Below are 24192 nucleotides of genomic sequence, written 5' to 3' on the forward strand. Positions count from 1 at the left end.
GTTAAAAGCTGATGATCCTACCTCCCTCATAGTGCAAATGACAACTTAAACATTAACAGGTTTAATATTTCTGAAAAAGTTCTTACAAAAGCACTTCAGCACACATTTAATGACTTCATTGTAAACATCAATAGTTTTGCCACACTTCTTTAAAATACAAAGTATTGCCTGTATGAATTAATTCAAACATGCTTTTAGAAAAGTTTTTGGGAATTTGTTGGTGTTTTTTATTTTCAATCCATAAAAGGCAAGATGGACCAAATGTTTTTGCCAGAATTTCATTAACTCACTTCAAATGGTACATAATCAGCAGGAAGTTTTTCCAGCATATCATCAGCCACTGTGGCTACAACTGCCTCCCGAGTTTCACCTCCTCCACCAGAGCTATCTTTAGGCTGAATACTGAGGATGGTGTCCAATACATCTCTGGAAACTTTAGTTTGGTAGGTGATATCCGCATTGGGGTGCAAACCAAACACCTCTGGTGTGTCATAAGCAGGAAGGCTCTACATAGTAAAATATAAGAAGAGTACAACTGGAGATTTAGAAGCAAATTATTAAAACCCCCCCCCCCCAAAAAAAAACCAGAAAAAAACCCCATAAAACTCAACACACAACAAAACCAAATAAAAAAGGAAAAAAAAACATCGATTACTGTTAAGTAATGAGCTAGATTTCTTCAAATAATCTTAAGCCAAATAACTTGCTATGGTCTATTTGTCGTGTCACAGCCCAAACCACACCAAACAAATTGTGTTTTAACAGCTATACACTATTTTAATAATAAACTTTTACTCTCATATATCTAGACCTTTTATTTCAAAGAGGTTGTACTCAATGTCTCTGGACTCCATTCTTTGCCCCCTTTAATAACTTTGTGCCATTAGGTATGTCCCACAAGAAAAACACATGAAAAAGAAAATATATATTACTGCCATGAAAATTATGACATTGATAACCAAAATTAGTTATCACTAATAGATATGCAAAGTGCTAGAAATCACTTTAAAAATCTATGAATGAAAGACAAAATACAGGTACTCAGAAAAAAAGACAAAAATTATAGGGAATCAGGAACTTACGAGAAACATTTTATGAGAAACAACTTATGAGAAACATTTTTCATTTACCAACCTGTATGTACTGAAGGTATTGATCCACCATAGTACATCTGGGTATGCTATATCCTTTGTAGAAACTGAATTCCTGACTGAATGTGTTTTCACTGAACCAAATCTTTACAAAGGTGTTCATGAGTCTTTTGTCAAAGTCATCTGTCACACGACCACCATACTGGATCTCACCTATCATGTAATGAACAGTACTCCAGCAGATCCCCTAAAATTAAGCAGAAACCACTGACTTCAGCTAATCCACTCTTATTTACTTAGACCTCCCTTAGAAAAATCAGCTGATGTACCATGTCTGTCCCATTTGAAAGAAAGTTACTTTCCTATTACTCTTTTTTTCATTATAGTCTTGCATTCCATGAACACCTGCAAGGATTTCTCAAAATAGAATTTGCTGAAATTAAAGAGCATCTTGAAGATAGCAAGAAGGTTACAGATATATTTCAATTCTCCTTTCACTTAAAATGCCAACTGCAAACTGCTCTGACACAGACCTCTCTGTATGACAACTGACCATATGAAAGTGAGACACATAGGAGACATTCTTGTATAGTCATTTAAAACCACTTTTGACTTCTTCATTCTGCAAAGATAGGTGGAAGAGGGGGGAAATCTTACTTTTACTCGAAATAGATTTAAACATGAGAGTATTTGAAATATCTCTTTTAAACTAATTGACTTAATTGGAATTGAAAAGAAGATATATACTTCTAAGGTTTATATTTCTGAGATGGCTGGAAAGGCTTTTTTTTAATGTAGAGATAATACAGAAATTAAATATGCACTGAATTAGAAGTATAAGTCAGCTGCTGACAGATATACTTGAAATATTGAATATTTGTGGAAAAAACAATAAATTAAAATCACTTTTGTAGTTAAGTTACTAGGAAGCATTTGCATACATTCTACTACTAGAAAGATCCATCATCTTAATCCACCTTTCCCACAAAACCATTAATTACCTTCTTGGTATCCATGCGATTCAAGTGGTTTTGAATGAACTGCACAGCAGCATTGAAATCAGCTTGATTAAACTCATAGGGAATATTCCAACCCAGAGACCCGAATTTGCATCTTTCTTGAATGGTGGAGTGCAGAAAGGCTACAGCATACAACAGTGGTTTCCATTGCACCATTTTACTGGCATCTAATAAATCCTGGTTGACACCTATTGATTGCAAATGGGCTTTATAAGAATCACTGTAATTGTCTTTTTCAAAACTACTTCAAATCAATGCTAAAATATCACTCTAGAAATATTCACTTGGCTCTCTGCTTCTCCCAAGGGTAAATTATTGTCCCACAAAATGTTCTGTGCTGGAGACAGTTTATAGCATGTTATTAAATTGCTCAAATTAAAAGAGTAAACTTCAGGGGAAAAAAACCCATACTTTACTAATAGCTGAATTCACATCAAGTGGCTTTCTACACAGATTTTGTCCTTTATTTTATGTAGTGTAAAAAGCATTTGATGGCTAACCATGCCATTTTTCTGCCAAAAGACAGAATATTAAAAATTCAAACACTTTGAACTGAAATACTACAAGCCAAATTGTGAGAAAAGAAAAGGCATTCATTGTTTTGATATCCAATTAGCTGTGGCAACAGAACATCAGCAAATCTCCTTTTCAATTTTCAAAACAAAAACTAAGATGTGCCCTGGCATCATTGCAAGCAGTTCCTCATACCAACTTACACCTACTACCAGTTTAACCTGACCACACAATAGCATCACAGTCCAAAATCATTATAATTCTATCACTCACCACTATATGTTCTCTTTAGTCCAGCTCTGAGCCCTTGTGGTGGTTCATTGGTAAACTTAATCGACATTTGAAGAAGGGTGATGGGGAATTGTTTGTGAATGTCAGTTGTAATCCAAAGTCTAAAGCTTTCATGAACATTCTCTGTCTCTATTACTGTGTCCATTAACTCATGCAGAAAGTCAAGTCCAAGGTGGCAGTTTTGCAGAAGCGCCCAACCTCCCTAGTTTAAAACAATAGAATTTAAAAAGTTATCAACATTGTTCAAAAATTGAAATCTCCTTGATGGGAGCTAAGATCTGGGCTGTTTCTTCTGAAGATGGTGTTAGCTTATTTGGTTTTTTTCACCTGAACAAGTGGTCCCTACTTGTCTCATCTGGTCTATTTAAATATTCTCTACCTTTTCCATTTCAATACATTTAAGACATACCTTGTCATGACTACAGCACTGATAGAAACTGATAAATTTTGACTTACATAAGGGAGCTCAGGAGTAGCTCCACAGAGCAACCTGCAAAACCTTGTTCCTCACAGGGGTTCCAGGCTTGGAAAATAATCAAATAAACATATGTTATTAACCTATTTCTATCAATCAATAGATGTCAAACTTCTTTATATGAATTACCATATTTCATTATAGGTGTCTCATATACCTCTTCCCTAAGACACCTTGTTAGACAGTGAGGGAAGGTAACTGCATTTCTCTTGACTAAACTAAAGGTGCTCCTTTCCCCTGTTTTTGAATGGGTTTCTTCTCATTTGATCTGTCAATTAGTTCCTTATGAGAAGTTATCAAACAAGAATCTGAAGCAAAAGTAAAACAGATCATAAAAAGAAGCTCATAGCAAAGGAGAGTAAGATCAGTATTTTCACATCAGTGGGTATAGCAGTAGTACCACCTGATGCACAAAGAATGCGAGATTGGAACATCTCACCTTTCTCATACAGATAGTTTTTCTCTTTAATTCCTCATCCTGTAAAATGCCTGTTACCAGATTGTCCCTCCCAAGTCCAAATTCAGACTACAGCAATACAAAATAACTTGCTATACTTGTCTTGTTTTTCTCAAGTTTATGTAACAATCAATAGCATATCTGGAATTCATTTTCTTTATTTAACAAAATACATCCATATTACTAAAATAAAAACCTGAAAATATAATCTGAAATGCCTACAGAAGAATATTTGCTGGTGATATAATCAAAAAAACCAAAAAATCAATTCAGCTCTGTTCATCAGTCTGCAATCACTATAAAATCCCCATTTTATATGAAAACCACTCAATTTTCAAGGAAAAGCAGATGCACAGTATCAAGAAGTTTGCTGTGGCAAATTGAAGGAGTGTGAAAATACAGTTCTCTTGCTTAGGACATTTATATAAATAAACGTAGGCATTTGCATCAGCACTAATTACCCACCAAACAACATTATCTCATGGCAGGATTTTTATTTCTAAGTGCTTAATACAGAGAGAAAAACATTCCGGTTTTTGTTACTTACATGAGCCATTGTCTGCTGTAGAAGTTTACGAGCATGGATTCCTTGCCCCTGGCCCATGGAAACACAATATGTTTCTATCTTTAGTCTTTTTCCCAAAGCAATAATTGAGTCCGTAGGATCAGAGCCCATGGAAAGAAAGCATATGAGGGGAGTACGTGGATCTGACTCTTCCCATGTTTTCTCCAAGTCCAAGATGACTCCCTCTGCGTATTTCTCCCCCATAGTGTCAGTGATATATTTTCTTGCCTATATTAAAAAGGTTAAATTTAACTTGTGACCTAACCATTTAATACTGTTTTCTTCCCAGTGTAAATATTACCAAAAGGTCAACTGAAGATCAAAGCAATTATAAAAATTTATATCAAAAATATAAATATACAACAAGTTTTTTTTTACATGTCAACACATCATACTGTCTTTGAAGGTATTATTTTTATAGCCTTATACAACCAATGAATTTAAAAAAAATAATTATTTTATTACATATATCTGTATGTATTTATATTTATAACCATAATTACAGTATAATAAAAAATAACAACTTCTCTAAAATTTTAGAAAAATTTTAATGAATTAAGGATATCTCCATTAGATAGTGTAACTCTTAGCCTCAGAATCTAGAAAAATAAGAGAAAAATACTAAAGATGGGCTTCAAAGCTTGTAAGCCTTTCTCACTGCAGTAAAATAAGCAAAGAATTAACAGTAGTAATGATTAAAATAACTATCACTAAGTAGACAATCCAGAGGAATAGGTGAAAACCAACTCTTCTCCCCTCTTTATTTATCTTTAAAAATTCTAGATTATTGTTCTTTCTCTCAAAGAAATAGAAAAGGCTCTTTCAAACACTCTGAGATGATCTTTCTTACAGTCTTTCCCCCCACACAGCTCTTGTCTTAGATAAATCTTCCCCTTAACACCTCTGGGTTACCTCTCAGAGACAAAAGACATTCAGCATATAACATTTGATAAACTATCAGTTTTCATAAAACCATGGAAAGATGAAAGTTTACCTTGCCCCATTAACAGTAAGGAGGAACTAATCTTGTGTGATCTGTTTCAGACACATAGCAGACATCATAGAGATATTCATTATACAGTACTGCTTAATCTATTGACTGCAGTTACACCAGTAACTGGTGAGATTTTCTCTGAGTCCAATCACAATTCTAAAGATATGCATCAATAAAATTAACACCACACTTCAAGTGATACATTCTAATTTCAGTAAATCATCATTAATTGTCCTGAATTGTCAGTAATGTTATAAATTTTTGTTCTTTTGTACTGGAGAAGAACATAAAGTTTAAAAATAAGTTCCTAGAAAATGATTTTTCTTTAAAAAAGGTCTATTTAATAAACTTAATTTCTGTAATTTTTAAATAGATGTCTTTAAATTGAGAACTTTGAGCAGATTTTATTAAAGATTTTTCCAAAGTGATTATAATTCTTCCATGCAAGAAATAGTTTATCAATTAAATTGTTAAATTGTTTTCAATTTTACCTCATCCAGTCAAGTTCATTAAAATATTTTACTTCAGTTTAACACAGTGACACTTGTAGAGTTCTAGTGAGTAAGCAAGGATAGTCAAAAGTATCTTCTGAACCAATAAAGCAGATCTGGATAAACACATATGATTCCAGCAGAAATCACCACAGTGGGTAATATTTGTTCAATATATTGGAATAATTTTTTATCACTGCCCTTGTAACAAATACATAAATAGTCTGAAAAGAATTTCAGAAAATAAAACATTACAAAATGGACCTTTAGCATTATATAAGATAGTACAAACCTGCAATCTGAAAACTATTACTGTAGTGATACCTAAATAGACTATGTAGGCTATAAAAATATACCTGAGCTATGGTCCTGTCAGGACACCAAGATCTGATAAGAAGAAGATGTCTGAAGCAGTCCAGAGATTGACCATAGCCACTAGGAACCGATTCTTCTTCAGGATTCTTACTATCAAACCAGATTTTCCACTGTTTCTCTTCTCTGGAAATCTGCAATTATACCATCAAAGAAGCAAATATTACTAAAAAGACAAGTCATATTTGCACTGCTGCTAGGTCGGAAACTTTTAATGAGAGTCAGAGATGTGAAATTCACACCCAGGCATTTGTTTAGAGTCATTCTTCCACAGATTTAAAAAGGCTATTAAAAACTTATAGGATAAAATTTCAGATTATAAGAATGCTATTGTGGAATACACAACCCGGGAGTATTCGTATTCTGAAAACAGGAGCTATTCATCAGTATGTTATATTCTGATATAATATAGCATAGCTATGTCAGAATATGGATAGCTAGGCACAGATACAGCTTTGAGAACAGCAAGTACATAATTGCTCTCCACATGTATGTACCTTCTCCCTAACTTTTACTCCATGTAACCAGAATAATATTGGAACAAGCATCATAAAACATAGTGTTTTATGCAAAATAATGTAATAACCAGAATAAAAATAAATTTGCAATATATTAATTGGAGAATTGTATTGGGATAATCCCAATCTGAAAATATTACAATTTTAGAAAGTATGAACACTCTACACTCTTCTTATTTTCTTGGGGGCATGGTTGAGATTTTATATCAACATATGTTGCTAAGCAGTCAGGGCCATAACTGTGGCCATCTGCTGTCAGTTTTGTTTCTCTTCCATTAAATAAACCAGTTTCCATCACATGGCTGGATTGCTGCCAGACAATTACTTGTTAGACAAGAGATCAACTTTCAAAAGCTCTTACGTACTTGATCAAGAATATCTGAAAACTGCTCAAGCTTACTGAGCTCCACCAAGTTCAACCAAGTCATATCCAGAATCCATTTAGCTGGCTTAGGAGGACAAACTTTAAGGTCTAGGGAAGCACCACCTACAAGAAATTGAAATTAGTTATTAGCACTGTTGGAGAGACAAAGAAAAATAAACAAAATAAGAAGGAAAAAAACAAATACAATAATCCATTTTTTAAATCATGATGTTACAGAAGTTTTCTACCTCACAAAACTATGCCATATTTGATTAAGCCAAGTTTGCAATTGGTTAATTTATAGTATTTTTTTAATATTATGTAACTTAGTCAGAAGTATTAGACAATTTACATTTTGAGGCTTTACTGGCTTTTTGTGCAATGTGCCTGGAAATAATGGCTTTTTGAGAAAAGATATTCTGAAGATTCAACATAGAAAAATTCACACATATAATCCATTAATAAATACTGCCTGGAAAACTAAGTCTCTTGAAAAGGTAATAAAAAATGGATCCAAATTTTCAAGTGAACTCAGTGCTTGTATGTAGTTGAGGCCAAAGCCATGACCTTGTCTCATGCAGCTGAGACTCTGATGTTCTTTTAAAATGTTAGCCTCATTTTCTGCTCCTATTTGCTGCAGTTACTATAATATGTTTAGTACAATAACAATTTTTCTAAGCTAAACACATACCTGATGGTATTTGAGCAGCAGACAACAATATTCCTTTCAAATTCTCATTATTATAAAGATATATTCATCAATATTCAGTGTGCTGCTATAAATTAGAGCTGCCATACAATGCTGTCTGTCACCAGATCAGAATGATAAACATGTATTCTTAGAATCAACTGATTTCTCATGCGCAAAAGGAAGGAGCATGCTGGCTAGGAGATACAAATACATAAATTTTCTAAAATAATAATGTGCTCTCCTTATAATTTATTCATAGTTCTCACCTTTAATAAGTGTCAGAAATTCTTCATGTTTCACTCTGTTTCTTTGTATATCAATCTTCAAAGTAAGAAGTAATGTGAAAAGAAATTTATGTTCCTCATAGAGCCCTCGGGCAGTATGTTTGAATACTTCATATGTCATATATTCAATAATATTGGTAACCCTCTTGCTGGTTATAGGGCTCTTGGTAGACCTGTTAGAAGAAAGGTCTGCAGTTGAAATTTGATTTTCTTAGGCTTTATAGAAAAGGAATACTATGCAAAAAAGAAAAAGCCACAGTTCAGTATTTTCAAAACATGAAAAATAGTAGATCACAAACAGAATATCAGACAACAAGCTGGCAACAACTTTCAGATTGAGGGAACAACAACAAAAAATCCTTTCTAATCAAGTCTTTTTGTCCATCTGAAAATCAATGCAGTAAAATGGCATTTAATTATCTAATGACAAATTTTGAGGGACTGTAAGTAGATTAGAAGGGTCTTTGCCTTGTTAACTTACAAATTTTTATGGGTATTTAAGCTGACAATTCTTGATCAATATTCTAAGAAGCATGATATTAGTTTACAATAAATTTTTACTGTACTACAGGCACCTCCAGGAATGGGTAAATACAAATTATACTTATTGTTAGCTAAATTACCTGGCTAGGGAGCGGTCAAAAAGCCCCAAAAACTGTCGAAGTGATGTCTGATACATGACATTGACCATGCTCATCTCAGTGATAAGGAAGTACAAGATGCTACCTCGTGTTGCAACTGAAGAGCAGGAAAGAAAAATTTGTTCAAGTAGAAACGTAGAGAAGAAAACTTTAACTCTCCAAAACACATAAAATGATCTTTACACTAATGATAACTGAAGATCCTTGAGTTTCTCTATTCTTTACTGCCAGAAAAATAATAAAATCATTCATTTAATCCTCATGTATACATCAGGGGAAAAAATTATTTTCTGTAATTAATGCAAGCTATGTAAAGTCCAGCTTTCAAATACGAGCACATCTGGAGATCTGCAATATTCAGATCATCAGCAGAACACATAAAACTTATGGCTGTTTAAAATACTGTTTAAGTATCCAAACAAATTTCTTTTTACAAACTTTTACAAGATTCATATAGAAGAAATGAGCTATATTGATTGAACTTACCCAGCACTGATTTAAATTCTTTTCAGGAGTCATTCAGTTTTAAACACAAAGGTTTCTGGTACACTAACTGTATCATCTTACACATTTCATTGAATACAGACAATTACAGAGAGCTATTTTTTCCCTGTTTTCCCTGTTTTTCTCACATTTTTTCACCTGTCAGTTGAAAGTCAAAAGACTCATGAAATTTGTTGACTATAACAACCAAAGAATAAATGGTGAAGCATTCATCAGAACAGATATAGAGAGTACTTAATGTTATACAAGCTCTGTAAAAGAATGTCAACATGTTGAACTCAAACATATACTTACCTAAACACCCTAATGATGTGCTTGTTTATAGAGCAATGAGAAGTCTACAAAGAGAACAATTCACTCAGTTTTATAAATTCCTCATGAGGCATAACATTGACTATTTTCTCTGTTACAGCCCAATATGACATCTCCTGGATACATTTTACTTACAGGAAAAGACAGATCTCTCCCACCAATTTTTGTCTTCCTGAACTCATCCTACCATTTCTCCTGCCCTAAGTATTGGTGTTTTAAATATATGGTCTAGCTATTTGTCTTCTATGACTACCTTCACTCACCAGGTCTGTACTCTTCGCGGGCTGAATTGATCTGTACTTCAGTTTCAGCAGAAGTTTGCAGTTTCTGTGTTATTTCTTCAGCAGTCTTCTTAGTGTTACTCAATACAATTACTAGAGTCTCATCATCTGCCAGAGAACTCTTAGTGCTTGTAAGTCGAAATAAAAGGTTATCTTCTAGGTCTTTAATTCTCCTTTTGTTCATAGTCACATCTTCAATAAGATCAGTTCTTTCTTTCTCTAATTCCTATTGGATTACATGGTAATATTTGGGAAACAGACGAGCAATCAAAAAGAAAAGAAAAAACCCAAATATTTAGCTTAAAAAATACTGATCCTACTAAAACAGCATAGGTCAAAACTTGCTGAATTATTTTGGGGAAATAATTCCAGTGGTATTTCTGACACAATATATATTGCCAGGCTCTGAACCTGCTACATAAGTAGGCATTAACAAATCATTTCTAAAAATATTATGGAAGATGCTTGTATCATGCCTTAAAAGAATAACAAGTTCACAATGGTTTGTCTTCTCTTTCTGTTTCAGAAATGACAAATGCAATCACCATTCCAGACATAGGATTTTATTCCCCTACATGTAATCTTATCCACATTTATGCCTTGCTTTACAATTGCCATATAGAAAACTTAGACTCAATGGCCATGCTTAGTCATCAAATCAAGCATCATATATTTCAAGAAGTGCCAATACTCCTCCATCAGACAGGGATAATTTCAGTCTCTCACTAAAATGCTTCATTAATCAAGAAAGTATGTAGAACTTGAGTTGCATCACTAGAATTATTTATTTTATACATTTAGTAATACAATCTGGGTGGTTTATGTACCTAGATTCTTTTCCAGTGCCCAAATATAGAGGATGAATAACTGTTAATCAAGAGTTTTACATTAAAAGACAGCTATGTGAAATCCCTAGAAAAATACTTTTCAGCTATAACAATCTGTTCAATTAATTCTTAAAATTAACCTTTAAAAACTTAATATAAATTAGTCCATCAGAGATAAAAATCCTCTACTGAAATATAACTAAATGTTTCAGTACAGTGAAGTAAAAAGAAAGAAAAGAGAGAGGACGGGTTAAGAGTTTTTCATAGGAGAAGGTTAATATGAATCTTATGAATGAACAGTAAGTGAGCCAGTTGGTAAAAATATTTGCTGTCTAGATAAATACTTCACCAAATTTACAAAGGCCTGATGAATAATTTTAACAATGTCTCTCTGAACTTGGAAGTTCTGTGTTCACTCCATCATTGCCAACTCCATTTCCATGTGGTTTACCGGCTGCTAATATTCCAAAGGAATAGGGACAGCACTAAGAAACACATGATCTCTCATATAGCACTAGAGACATTATGGACCTGAGCCCTTAGCAATGTTTAAGGAAAGGTTTTAGTCCCCCATTTGAGTAGTCTTCCTTCATGCAGCTTTGAAAAACTATTACAACTTTTGAAATTGTTTTTTTAAAATTATTTTTCTACATTCTAAACTTTTGGCCTTCTTAACCTACATTCTCCTCCTACATTCCTAATTCAAACATTCATTTATTTTAAAGAATGCCCCTTTACCTTAAAAAGGAAATTCAGAAAAATTATCTTTTTATTATCGGATTTAGAGTTTTTTTCTTGGCATATTGAAACATCATAATCATCACCAGGTAGAAAATATTTAGTTGGACACTCAGAATAATGCAAAGACAACATAACTTAGAGGATGTGCTTACTTATTCAAAAGATCTGACAAAAAACTGATGAAAATAGACAAGAAAACTACAGTTATCTACATTTCAATTAACTGCTGCTTCATGGAACTGAAGAAAAGCAGGTAATAGTTTCATGAAACATTCTTTTCATGCAAGTTTGATGAAGTGAGAACTTCTAAATTGCATTAAAAGGCAGTTATCATCCAATTAAATATAATAATTAACATACTGCACCAAATTAAACTTCATATTTTTCTGATTCAGTTCAAAAATTTAAACATACTTTAGAATTCAATGCTTCATAAAAACAGAAAGAAATTCTCCTCACAAGAGCCTGAGAAACAAGGTGGAGACAGTTCACCAAGCTAACGTGAAGTAAACCTAGATGAAAACCTTACTAAAAAGCTCTTAAGCTCATCTATTAAGCTCTTAAAATGCTTTTTGCAGATGAATAAGTGTAAACAGTTGCAAGCTTTCTTCATAGCTTCAAAAATTTCCAGTCATAACACCAAGAATGCAGAAAAAATAAACCAAGTTATCATGTACATAAATTCAAGGAACTTGCACCAAAAAGACTATTTCAGATCCTGTTTTATGGAGTTCATTTCACAAGCAGATGACATTTTGCCAACTGTACCAAAGAATGCAATTTATTGTTAATATTCATAAAATATGAAAGCTGCTACATAGCTTATATCATCCTCTCACAAAATAATTTACAAGTAAAAGAATTTGCATCAACCGTTCCTTACAAAACTCAAGCATTTTTGCAGCAAAAATCTTGATATATGAATGTGAAAGTTCAAAAAACCATAAAGAGTTATTGCATATTATAACTCCACTACTAATCTGACTTATCTATGACACTAAATAAACAAGATTTTTGTTAAATTACATAACAGTCAATGTATCAAAATAATTAGATCATTTAAATATCATAAGCTATAATACCTTCAGACATATATCATATCTCTCAAATCCTGTTACTCCAGGAAATAAAGGAGAATCAAATGTATACCCATCTACCAGCTGTATGCTTATACTTATGCTTCACTTGTATCTTGCAATTGGTTTACATTCTGGTGGAAAATAAGAAATCAGTACTAGTGTTCCTATCAGTAAACAATTAATTCTGTGAGATATATGTGACAATGATTATTTTAATGGACATAGCAGACAACAGAGAGCCAGACTTTGCAGAAACGTTAAATACCATGCTCCTTTTCCTTGCTGGAAAAGGAAGGAAAGAAATTCATTCTAAGAGCAGAACCATATAAAAGATGGTAGAATGGGAAGAAGGATAGAAATGTGCATAAAAATATTGAAGAACTCTGATTTCAAATAAATAATCTCTTTCTGGGACAGAAGTTCTGCACATACATTGTAACACTGGATATCACCAAGCAGTCATACTGCTCAAATCATTTGGCAAACTTTCTCATATAAAATAGTTCCACCACTCTCCTACCAAAGGCTACAAAAGGTAGTAAGAATCCAGACACCTAAGAGGGAAACCCCCAGATTCCCAAAGATGCATCATTAGACATCATAGGAAAGTGTTTGGATGTGACATATTCAAATTGACTCCTCAGGAAACCTTGAACCACAAGGTGTATAAAGAGAGACCAAGAAAACTGCAACATGGTTAAGTATATTCTGTAGAAGTTCCCCTGCCTGTCAAGTTGTCCACTTGTCATTTATTTAGAGGAAATATACCCAGGGGTTTAAAACAAAGCAGTAGTGAGCATAACACTCTGAGAAGCTGGCAGAGAGAGCACCCTATGTCCATTTATTAGACATTCCCTCTTAGTGACAAAGTGGCCACTGAACAGTAGAATAATTTTAATTTGGAAGGCACCTACAGAAATTAACTAGTTCAGGCCCTGCTCAAACCTAAACAGCTCAGTTGCTCAGTGCAATGTCCAGGTGAATCTTGAACCCTTCCCAAAACAGAAATCCCACAAAATCCTTGGTTAATCTACTCCTGGGCATGACCACTCTTGATGTAATTATATTTCCCCTCATATCTAATCAGAATTCTTCATGTTCCAATATGAGTTTTAGTTCTCCATCTGCTTCTTGGTTCCTCTGAGAAAAGTCAATCTCCTCCCTTTCCTGTGTCCTCCAAGCAAGCACATAGCAACAGCAATGTCTGGAGGAATTTAATAAACTGTCTCCTGGAGGAATGTGCTATATTTCAAGGCCCAAGAAGTGAAGTCTGGCATAAGGCTTTGTGAATATACACATCACAGAGTGTTTTACATAGGCAGTGATCATTTCTTTACATAGTGGGTTGACAAGCTATCAGTGGTTGAAGAGGAGCTGATGGTGCAATGAAGCTGTCTGATAAAAAACAGACCTTAACAATTTGAGTGTGATTTTTCTCATGAGATCCATGCACTGTTTGGGAATGAAATGCAACTACTCAACATGAACAGGATGACTGAGTCCATTAACAAGAAAAATCTTACACTGGCAGGGCAGAGGGAGGTATTGGAACAATGGGAGAACCTCAACAGATGCCACAAAAGGAAAGAAAGATATTCCTGTCCTTCCTCTCTAGTGAAGGTAAACTGAAACTATTGCCAAAATCTTAGTAAATACACCAGTAAATACACAGTCATAGCTGCATAGTGTTTTTTATAACATGAACATTGCCTGACCTTATAGGTACAGGGATTAGCTGTTCCATAGTTTAAACGGTACCAACCAGCCTTCCTCCAGAACTCTTTGTGGCATGTTAATTGGGACTGGCATCTTGAACCTGGATTTCCTCAACTAATATATCTGAAATGTCAAAAGGTATGTCAGTAGGTGGCCGATTTTCCCTTGAGCAAGGAAGTAACTAAGTCTGAATTCTTTGCATTAGGTTATGTTTCCATGAGCTCCAGCGCTTGTAGACAGAACATCAGTTTTGATTTCAGGCCCCTTCGCTTTTCACAGGCCATTCTCATGAGGTAATAACTCATTGAGGCAGGAAAAATAAGGTCAATACAGCACAGTTGCAACAATAAGGAGACAGAGAAACTTCCACATGAATGAGTCAATTGCTTCTGTGCCACTTTTTAAACCATTAAAAATAGGTTATATTAAGAAGAATCACAATAGAGAGAGCCAGAAAGTTACCTTGCAATATTGGTATAGAGAGTAATAAATTAAAGTAAAAAATTCTACAGGTAAATATAAGAACTACAGACAGGAAAAGAGATACAATAAATTATTTTACCTGTTTCTCTGTGAGAATGACTCTGCCTAAGAGCTGATTTTCAAGACCTTTCATGGTTACAGTAAAGTCAATGATGGAGGTTTGAGCACTAATTTCAGGAGAGTAACAAGGATTTGGCAGTTTTGTAGTAATGTAAAGCTTGAAGCCATTCATAACATCCACTTCCTTATCACCAACTTTTACCTTAAGTAAAAGGTTAAAAAAAAGTCTTGAAATATAAAGACCCGATACACACATTTTCAGATACTGCATATAGGAAAAAAGGTTACATTTTTCTGCTTAAAGGCATAAAAATCCAGTTTTAAATCATACATCTGATGCAAAAAAAATGTTGAAAACAGTCCAGGACCACCTTAAATGGCCCATTAAAACATTATTTCAACTTCTAAAAATTGTCATAAGCAAAGGAATAAGGAACTCTATGCAGTAAATATATTAACCATTTGTGAACTTAAACCCTACCTTTTTTTTTTCTTTCATTAGCATTGATCAAATTTGAATGAGTTTAATTTTTATAGTCCTATAATTATTAGGAGTTATTTTGCTAAGGAGAAGTTGTGGGGAGGGGAAGGGTGGAAAGGGGAATTTACATATGTTTGCTCACTTGTTTTATTTTTACCTTGTTGGCTGAACCTATTTTAATGATGTTTCTTTCCAAAATGTTATCAAGTGCTGGGTCCAGCTCTTCTCCAATATCTTCTACTAAAAGAGGTCTTCCCAAAGAAAGGCTGTCTTCTAAGTGGTTTCTAAAATACTTGTGATTCAAAGAAGTGATCTAAAACATAGATGCAATACCTTATGCCAATCTTTTTCTTAGTTTCATATTTATATATAGTTTCATTTTCTTTTAAGTACTGCCAAAAGCAATGATCCTGTGAGTGGACTAGTATTAATGCAAACATTGTGAGCTCAAGGAAAGGGAACATCAGCATATCCTATTGCCAAATCTCATGGAATGCAAAGTTCTAATTTTCAGCTGCAAAGATAGAAGCAAAGCCGCACTTCCAATTTTGATATCCTATGAGTACAACTACTCAAGAATTTCACAGGAAAAATTCACAGGAACCTTTTAGCACCTTCAATTTTATTTTGGATAACATCTCCGAGTAAAACTGCACCAGGGTCAATTCCAAGATAAGTATTTTTCTGTGGATTTTTTCACCCTTGAAAAGGAGAGGTTTACAAGGAACAGAACCTTAAACAGTCTTTGCTTTAAATCGTCCCCAGTATAACTGAGATTTTCAACATGTTCAAAAAGAACATTCACCTTAGATGTTAATAAAGTTGTAAACAAACTAATAATAATTTTTATAATAATTAAGCAACCGCTAAAGGTTTCTACACCTAGATAACAATCACCACGAAAGTGGTAGTTATATTCACAGAACCACTCTATTATCACACCTCAAGCTACTTTTATGGATTTCAGGGTTTTGTTTATTAAAAAAAAAAAAAAAAGCTGGTTTATTGATGTAATTATAATTGCATCAAGTAAGAACATTCTTTCTCCTATTTTCTTGTTTGAATTGAATTTGTGTCTCTTGCCCCAGACTGTACATCTTCCCTGTATATTTGCAGAGCACTTAGCAGCTGACATCCATACTAAAACAACAAAAATTGACATCATTTCTGATTAAAATATGAAAAAATATCTTGCTATAACATTTAAAAATGATTCTTCATTTATAAACCCTTTCATGAAATTGTATTAATTCAACTAGTTGGTGTTTTTTCCTAACACTTACATTATTCTGAAAACATATTTATTACCAGACAGTGCCCATCCAGCCTATTTTCCAAAGTTTATGTTCCATTAAAATAAATTCATTAAACAATGGAGTCACTGATGTTAAAGGATACACTTCCACATCTAATCAAATCTCAAATCCAATAAAATATATCTGAGATATTTTTTATATTCAAGCCAAGCTTTTTGCATAAATATAATTTCCTAAGCATTAGGGGAATCACTGAATTGTAATGCTTGTAAGCTTTTAGCATTTCTATTACCTGAAGGTCATTTCTGCCTTCCTTATTTTTAATCCAAATTTTACCCTGTGTTTGTGGATCAATTAACAAAGGATAACGAGATGCTTTAGTGACAATGATTCCATTCTGTATGGATAAGTCATCATTTGGCAATCCTTGCAGGTTCCATTCACTGATAGTTGGAGCATCAGTCAACATTTCTATGAGGTTCAAGTTGTTACGGAAAGGAATTTTTCGGCTTTTCATTTCCTTTTGCCAGTCATTTAACAGCAGACTGCGGAACTCTTGGTTAAAAGGACCAGAATAGGACAGAAAAGCTGTAGCCAAGAGTACATCACCTCAAACAGAAAAAGGAGGAAAAAACAAAACAAAACAAAACAAAGCATTACAACTTTGCCAATTCTATTAATGAACAAGCTGTTTCCTTCACTAATTGCTAGTCTTGCTATGTTTTGGCTAGTAACTGAAAAACACAATTTGACCCATAAAGAAGGCAAATCAATTTTTTTTCCAAGGCTCAGTGCATGGCATGACAGTGGTACATTTCAATAGAGGCCACATTTATTTTGTTCTGACTATGCAATTGTAGGAATCAAGAGATCAGCATCTGGCAGCTTGTTAAGGTCAATTCAACACACACGCAATGCTGTTCCAAACACCAGATCCTGCACAAGCAGGATATGGCAGAGAGGACTTAGTAATGAACTTTTAGTTCCATCATTTCCTTGTGCATTCATAGGAACAGGCTTAAACAATTGGGGGGTGTGTGTGTTGGGGGAGTTGTGGGGGGGGGGGGGGAGGGCAGGGTGGAACCCCTTATAAGTACTGATTCAATGAAATTACTGTAAATCAATTACAATGAAGAGTACTGGTAATAAAAACTGTCAGAGATATCATTATGGAGGTGTTAAGTGGGACAACTTTTAATCTTCTGCTCAGTTTCAAAATTTCCCCCTCTAAATTTCATGACACCATAGTTTGAGGGGATTTGGTACCTCTGAAATAAGAATGCAAAATTTAAACTGGAGAAGATATCATATTTTATACTGAGCTAGTGTTTTTTGTACACTTCCAAGTTATCTATAAAAGAAATAGGATGAATATGTAGGGAAGGTATCCCAGATTTTTAATAAGTTAATACACATATATATATTATAGTAGCAAATAAAACACAATTTAGTTACTATAATACAACCCATACAAGGCCGCTTTTTGTAGCCTTTCCAGGTAAAAAGTAGTGAAGAAAGTTCAGCCCACAGTAAATGATGAGATAAATTTAATTTATTGATCTAACTAATAAACCAATTATTTATTACAAAGTACGTTAGTTTACAAGTACAAATTTAAAAACCTAATCATGACCTTCTAAGAAGCAAATTCTTATGAACATTAGTAACTGCAGTTAAAAATATTGATTTATACCTCTAAATGTCAGTGCCTGAGTATCAGGCTTCCTCACCTCGATATATAGTCTCAGTTATACATATTTTATTGGCTCTCACTCTCTTTGGACTGTTACCTACAAATATCAGTCAAGTTAAAATTTTAGTGGCCCAAATATATGCCTCCACATTCACAGTATCCCTTATCTTTTATTTTTAAATATTAACTTTAGACTTATATTTATTTTTCACCTAACAGGACTTTAGCAAGGGAATTAAAACAATTACCCTTGTTTTTGAGACAGGGATCTAACATACAAAGGAAAAGTTGGACATTTCGAATGTTTTCAGTTTCACTACTCCCTATTATTCAAACAACTTGCTTCCAAGTTCCAAGGTTTGGATGAAAACTTACCAACTAACCTCTTGGTTTGCATGGCAAATTCTTTACTCTGTTCTGTCCACCTCTCTTTTTCACCTGCTAAACCACTTATAAGACTTGAGGCAGTTTGCATTTTATGTCGGCAACGCTCAGCATCTTCCAGCAGAGTCTAGAGAAAACCATGCACCAAGAGAAATTGTTTACAGTAGTATGTCTGATAGGCCAGAAAAATCTATACATCTCATTAAACCAGTAGATAAACACTGATAAACAATGTATTCTTAAATATCTCTATCACCATGCAGAGGAGGGAATATGAGATGGAAAAAATATATCAGGACAAACTCTCAACATCTCCCAGAAACATGAGTCAATATTTCTTTTTAATATTCCTGTTCTTAACTTTTATATTGGTGCAGTTGTTGAATAGTATATAATATTCTTGATACTTATTCACTCCAGGGAATTCTACTCAGAATTTCAAATACATTATACATATATAGCATACATAGAATTTTAAGTTACAGTAGTAGGCACTGAATAAAGAATACAAATAAAATAGTTTTTGAGGGGTGGGAGGGAAGAGAGGAGAGGATCAGAAGCAAAGGAGAGAGGTAGAAAGCAAAGAGGCAGTATTCAAATACTATTTGTCTCTTATCTGCTGTCCATCAACAAGCAATAATAGTAAAATTGAAAGAACACACTAAGTGTTCTTTAAAGCAAGGGTAGAAACTTCTTTTTTGTGAAGGCAAATTCACCTGTTTTTCTCTCATTGCATTTTCATACTCTGCCTGCACAATATATAATTCTTCTTGCTTAGCTCCCAGTTCTTCTTGAGCTTTCTGCAGATCCAGCATAGCACTGGTTAGGCGTTTCTCTTGAATTGCTAAATTAGCCTACAGAGAATAAAAACACAGATGTGTAGTAATACACAGAGAATTTCAAAGTATTTGCTATAATATATTTCAGAAAGTTTTTCCTGTACTACATTTCCAAATCAAACTCTTCAGTAGATATGTCAACTCAGCAAAACCTTTTATTTGAATTTTACAACAAACTAAATTCTTATTTCAGACAGCTGTACTTGAACAGTTGGCTTAATGTCAATTAGAAAAAAATAATTAAAAATACTTCTGGGAATGCCAGTCATTCTTCATGTGACACAAAAGTTAGTCTGACATGGCTTGCAGAAGAGAAGTCTATTTTATTTGTCCAACTAATATGCCAGGCTGAAATACAATTCTTGCTCCCTTCTTAGTCATTCCATTTATAATACAAGCTATTCTCTGTTAAACATGTTTGACCACTTTCTTCCTGACTTTCATTCTAACTACTTAGGCCCAGGTTTTTTTCTCTACATAACACTGATGAAGCGTATCTGTACAATCTTCTTATGAACTGAGATCTGGAACATTAAAAGAACCGAATCTCAAGGCTTTTTTCTACTTAATTCAAAATTAATGTAAAGTATTTGCAGTAGTGTATTTACCTAGATGACAGATGCTTTAACCCTATCCAGTAGGGGACCAGAGGCATAAAACCACACCATCTCTTTTGTAATTTTGACAACTCAAATGTACAAGAGGAAGTATATTTGAAATATATTTTATTGTAGAAGTACAGTGTTCAAGGTAATAAATTTCGAGAGAGATTGTGGTGGTGTGTTTTTTCTTTAATTTGATATTTGTTCACTTGCCACTGTGCTCTCTACCCCTGCCTGAGCAGCCGTGCTGCACTGGGGCAGACACACTGTACGGGCATTATGGGGGTAAACCTACCCCGGGACAAAGAGTGCAGTTTGACAGCGGCTCAGGAATGAGCCTGAAGAAAGGCCGACCAAGAGGGAGGTGGCTTTCCCCTTTTTCTTTTGCTTTATCGGGACCTGCCAGCTACGTGCTAAAACAGGCAGGCTCCCTTTCTTTTTCCAAGGGGGAGGTAATACTCCTTGCTTGGTCTTTTACGGGGACCCACACTTGAATCCCTTGGTCAAGGCATCTGCAGCGAGACCACCGGAGGTGGATAGTGATTGAACCCAAGGCTTCGGGGACCAGCCTTGGTTAACGGGAACACCCAGGCCTCCGGAAGGGCCGAACCGTGAAGGGACGTCCCCAGTTTGGCACGACTTTTCCATCAAGTCGAGGAGAAGATTCAAGTCATCACCGCCTGGGTCCAGAGGGTAACGGGGGCTAGACGGGGTGGGGACCACCCTGACGGGCGGCTGGATTTGCCATTTTTCTTTTTGCATTTTAACCCCTGCCCGCACCCAGACTGGGGCTGTATCCCTGCATGTCCCTGGCAGGCGGGTGGGTTTTCCTTTTCTGGGGGGGCGGGGGGGGGCTAGCACTCTTCGCTGAGTGATATTCTTTGCCCAGTCTTTTGTGGGGATCCACACTGGATTGCTTTTTCTTTTCGAAAAATTGTCTTCTCTATCCTCTCCTCCCCATTCTGGGCTGGACGGAGGGGGATAGAAAAGACACAAGTGGGACAAACATTTAAAAGGCGACATGTTAACTATGGGAAGGTTGTTAAAAGAGGCCCTTTACACCCACACATTGTGTCAACATCCAGCTGTGTTGGGCCCCCCTCCTGTAGATTTCCCCTCTTGGCTTCTGTGAAGCTCCCTGTACCCTCATCCCCTCGGACTTTCCTAACCCTTTTCCTATCCTCCCTTGAGGATGGCTATGGCCGAGCCGCCCCAAGTGCCCTGCTGGACACTGCTCAGGCCAAGTGCAGTGTATCCAGCACCCCTTTCCAAGATGGTAATGGCCACGCCACTTGGAACCCGTTCTCCCACCTTGATCCTTCTTTTCCGCCCCTGGTTTCCCTCCAACCCCATCCCTTCCCCAAGGGCCCTGCACCATCCCTGCACGAGGTAAGTCCCTATTGGGGGAGGTGGGGTTGGATATTCCCCAATCCTTCTTGTGGCTCCTCCTCTGGGGGCAAGGATTGGGAGGGACCTTCTTCCGAGGAAATGGAGCTGAAACCCTGGACCAGGAATCCGCCATTTTATGTTTCCCCTAAGATGGTGGCATCCTGATCCACCCCTTACTGATTCCCCTTATTAATCATGACAATCACTAATTAAGTGATTGTCTGATTCCCCTATCCTATTCCTTAATGTACCCTACCCAATGTTCCCTTTTATTTTGCTACAAATTCTTCTTATTGCTTTTGATTATTTTTGGAATAATCTGTTTGTTGAGTTATATTTTATAGAAAGAAAGATCATCCCATTTAATTAATATACAAGATATTATGCCTACCTCTCAAACAAACATTCAAATTGGACAAACCACGTCGCTGTCCACTGACCTGACTCTGCTTTAGGAATTTTAAGAAGCTGAACATCACAAGTGCCGTGACAAATCAAGTTCTAAATTGGATGAAGTCACAAATCCTGCTGTGTTTTGTACCCTTAATCTGGAGTTTCATTTAAGACAATTTTATATATTCCAGATCAAGTTTTTATGTGCTTCATGTGTTGTAAACATAATTAGTTTATCCTTTTTTGATGTCTTTCAACTTATGGCCTTTTAATAATGTGTAATGTTACAATCTGACTAAATATTAAGTTGTTTTATTGTAATTATGATTAAGTTATTCTTTTCTGATGTTTTTCAACTTAAATATTTTTCCCTTTTCCTCCTGTTTTGGGAAATCAGAATTTAGTTATTTGCTGGTCTGTGTTCTGTTTCCAACCATCATTTACTATGTGAACCACATGGCTGCTGCATCTCTTCAGGCTTGCTGCATTGCTGTGAGGTTTGAAACTTATTTTTGACCAATCAAGGTTCAAATTGCGATAATCGTGATTAGAATCTTGTGGTCAGTTGTAGTGATTTCTTTATTATTCTTGTTTCTATAGATGGTTTTATTAGATTATTTCACTGCTTTTGTTCATTGTATTAATTTCAATTACTAGTTATTTTTAGTTTGATCTTTTATTGTAATCTATTCAGATTGTTTTATTTGGTTGTTTCTGTTAGAATCAGTTAGCACTTTAAGAGTATAGTTTTATTTTGATTTCATATTTAAATTGTTTTCAGTTTATCAGTAATTTTATTCAATTGTTTTATTAGACAAAATTTGTCCAATTTAATTATTTAATTCCAATAATTCCATTTAATTATTTTATTTAAATTTGATGGTTGTGATTTTAATTATTCTAATTCAATTATTTAGTTTAAATTCTGTTAATTATTTCATTCTATTTCAATCATCTGATTTTTAATTATTCTTAGTTAATCTGAACTAGATTTAAGTTGCTATTTCAATTCTATTTGTTTTATTTAATTGTTATTCAAATTTGTTTATTTCAATTGTTTTATTTTAATTCATTACTTTTCTTTATTATCATTATATAATTATATTATCATTAATTCATAAGTTTTCTTTTTGTTTGTTTTCAATCACTTGATCATTCCACTGGGTATTATTTACATTATTTTAGATTGTCACTCAGAGCAGCAAAGCAGCAAGTTTTTGTGCAGTTTTGTGTTTACTTTGGGAGCAGTATAGCCAGCCAGTAGTTTAAAGGTCTGCTGCCCTTCCTGGCTCTGTTGCTGCTCGCCTCCAGCCCACTGCTGCTGGCTGAGCCTGGGACAGGCCGGAGCACTGCCCAGTCCCCTGCCTGCTACTGACTCTGGGTTGGACTACCCTGTCTTCCATCTAGAGCTCTATCTTGCTCTCCAGGGCTAGTGGCTGCTTTGAGGTCACTGCCTGCTTTCATAATGTCATCTTATTTGCAGTGGCGTTCTTGCAAGCTGACATGATTGGGGAATTCAGAGTTGAGCTGTAGCAGAAGTAGAACTTGCAACTGTGTGCAGCAGGTCAGCTTGAGGTATCTGAGGCATTTGAAAAAATAAGGCTGTTACTGCCCTTCTAGCCCTGTTAGTGCAATTATGTGTTTTCATGTCCTTTTAGTAATTTGCAATGTTATCATATGATCCTGTTGTATTTTGTCAATGAAGTTTATATTATTTACATGCTATATTAATTTGCTTAAACAGCAGAACTCTCCTTCCTTTATGTAAGTGATTAATAAGGTTGCTATATGATTTTGTTGTATTTAGTGTATGAATTTTGTATTATTTGCATGTTGTATTAATTTACTTAAATCACAGAATTCTCCTTCCTTTCATAAAAAGAAAGGGGGAGATGTGGTGGTGTGTTTTTTTCTTTAATTTGATATTTGTTCAATATCTGTTCACCCCCCCCCCCCAATCCCTAATCTCTTCCTCTCCCCAGCTGTAAATCTTCCCTATCTCTTCCCTAACCCCCTCATGTCCAAGTTGTCAATCGTCCCTTTCCCTGCCCCTTTCCCTGGAACCTTCCCTGTCATTCCTCCTAGTTCCCTCCCCTGTTTCCAGAGCATTCCCTGTCTATTTAGTGAGGCTCAACACCCTATTGGTTACTTTGTGTTATTCCACTCCCCTACTTCCCCTGATAGGTTTGTGATATGTTAGTCCTGCCCTAAACTCCTCCCCTGCTATTCCCGTATTGGTTGCTGTTCCTATACCCCTCCTCCTGAGTTCTTATATAAAACCTTTGTTCCTCCTCCCAAGGGGGACTTGGGGCTCACTGAATAAAACCATCCTGTTCACCCCCAAGTCCCGTGTCGCCTCCGTCTGTCCCTGCACCACCAACTGGGA

General features: G+C 35.1%; 1 protein-coding gene across 11 annotated transcripts in view; it reads right to left on the reverse strand.

Moving 5' to 3' along the window:
• Window positions 1-24192, reverse strand: part of LOC110481007 (dynein axonemal heavy chain 5) — a 141547-nt gene that overhangs the window by 5955 nt on the left and 111400 nt on the right. For 10 of the 11 annotated variants that reach the window (XM_085581150.1, XM_085581145.1, XM_085581151.1 and 7 more), the window contains 15 exons: window positions 19300-19437; window positions 18575-18710; window positions 16799-17115; window positions 15408-15563; window positions 14789-14971; window positions 9846-10089; window positions 8749-8863; window positions 8108-8298; window positions 7152-7273; window positions 6253-6402; window positions 4394-4639; window positions 2897-3116; window positions 2093-2298; window positions 1135-1338; window positions 291-506 (listed from right to left, as the gene is read on the reverse strand). In XM_085581150.1, the coding sequence (XP_085437276.1) occupies window positions 291-506; window positions 1135-1338; window positions 2093-2298; window positions 2897-3116; window positions 4394-4639; window positions 6253-6402; window positions 7152-7273; window positions 8108-8298; window positions 8749-8863; window positions 9846-10089; window positions 14789-14971; window positions 15408-15563; window positions 16799-17115; window positions 18575-18710; window positions 19300-19437 (2844 nt within the window). Of the gene's footprint in view, window positions 1-290; window positions 507-1134; window positions 1339-2092; window positions 2299-2896; window positions 3117-4393; window positions 4640-6252; window positions 6403-7151; window positions 7274-8107; window positions 8299-8748; window positions 8864-9845; window positions 10090-14788; window positions 14972-15407; window positions 15564-16798; window positions 17116-18574; window positions 18711-19299; window positions 19438-24192 lie in introns of those variants that run through there. The other variant, XR_014955914.1, reaches the window with a different exon arrangement.

This window comes from Lonchura striata, chromosome 5 (genome assembly GCF_050655825.1).
Source record: "Lonchura striata isolate lonStrDom1 chromosome 5, ASM5065582v1, whole genome shotgun sequence".
NCBI lineage: Eukaryota > Metazoa > Chordata > Aves > Passeriformes > Estrildidae > Lonchura > Lonchura striata.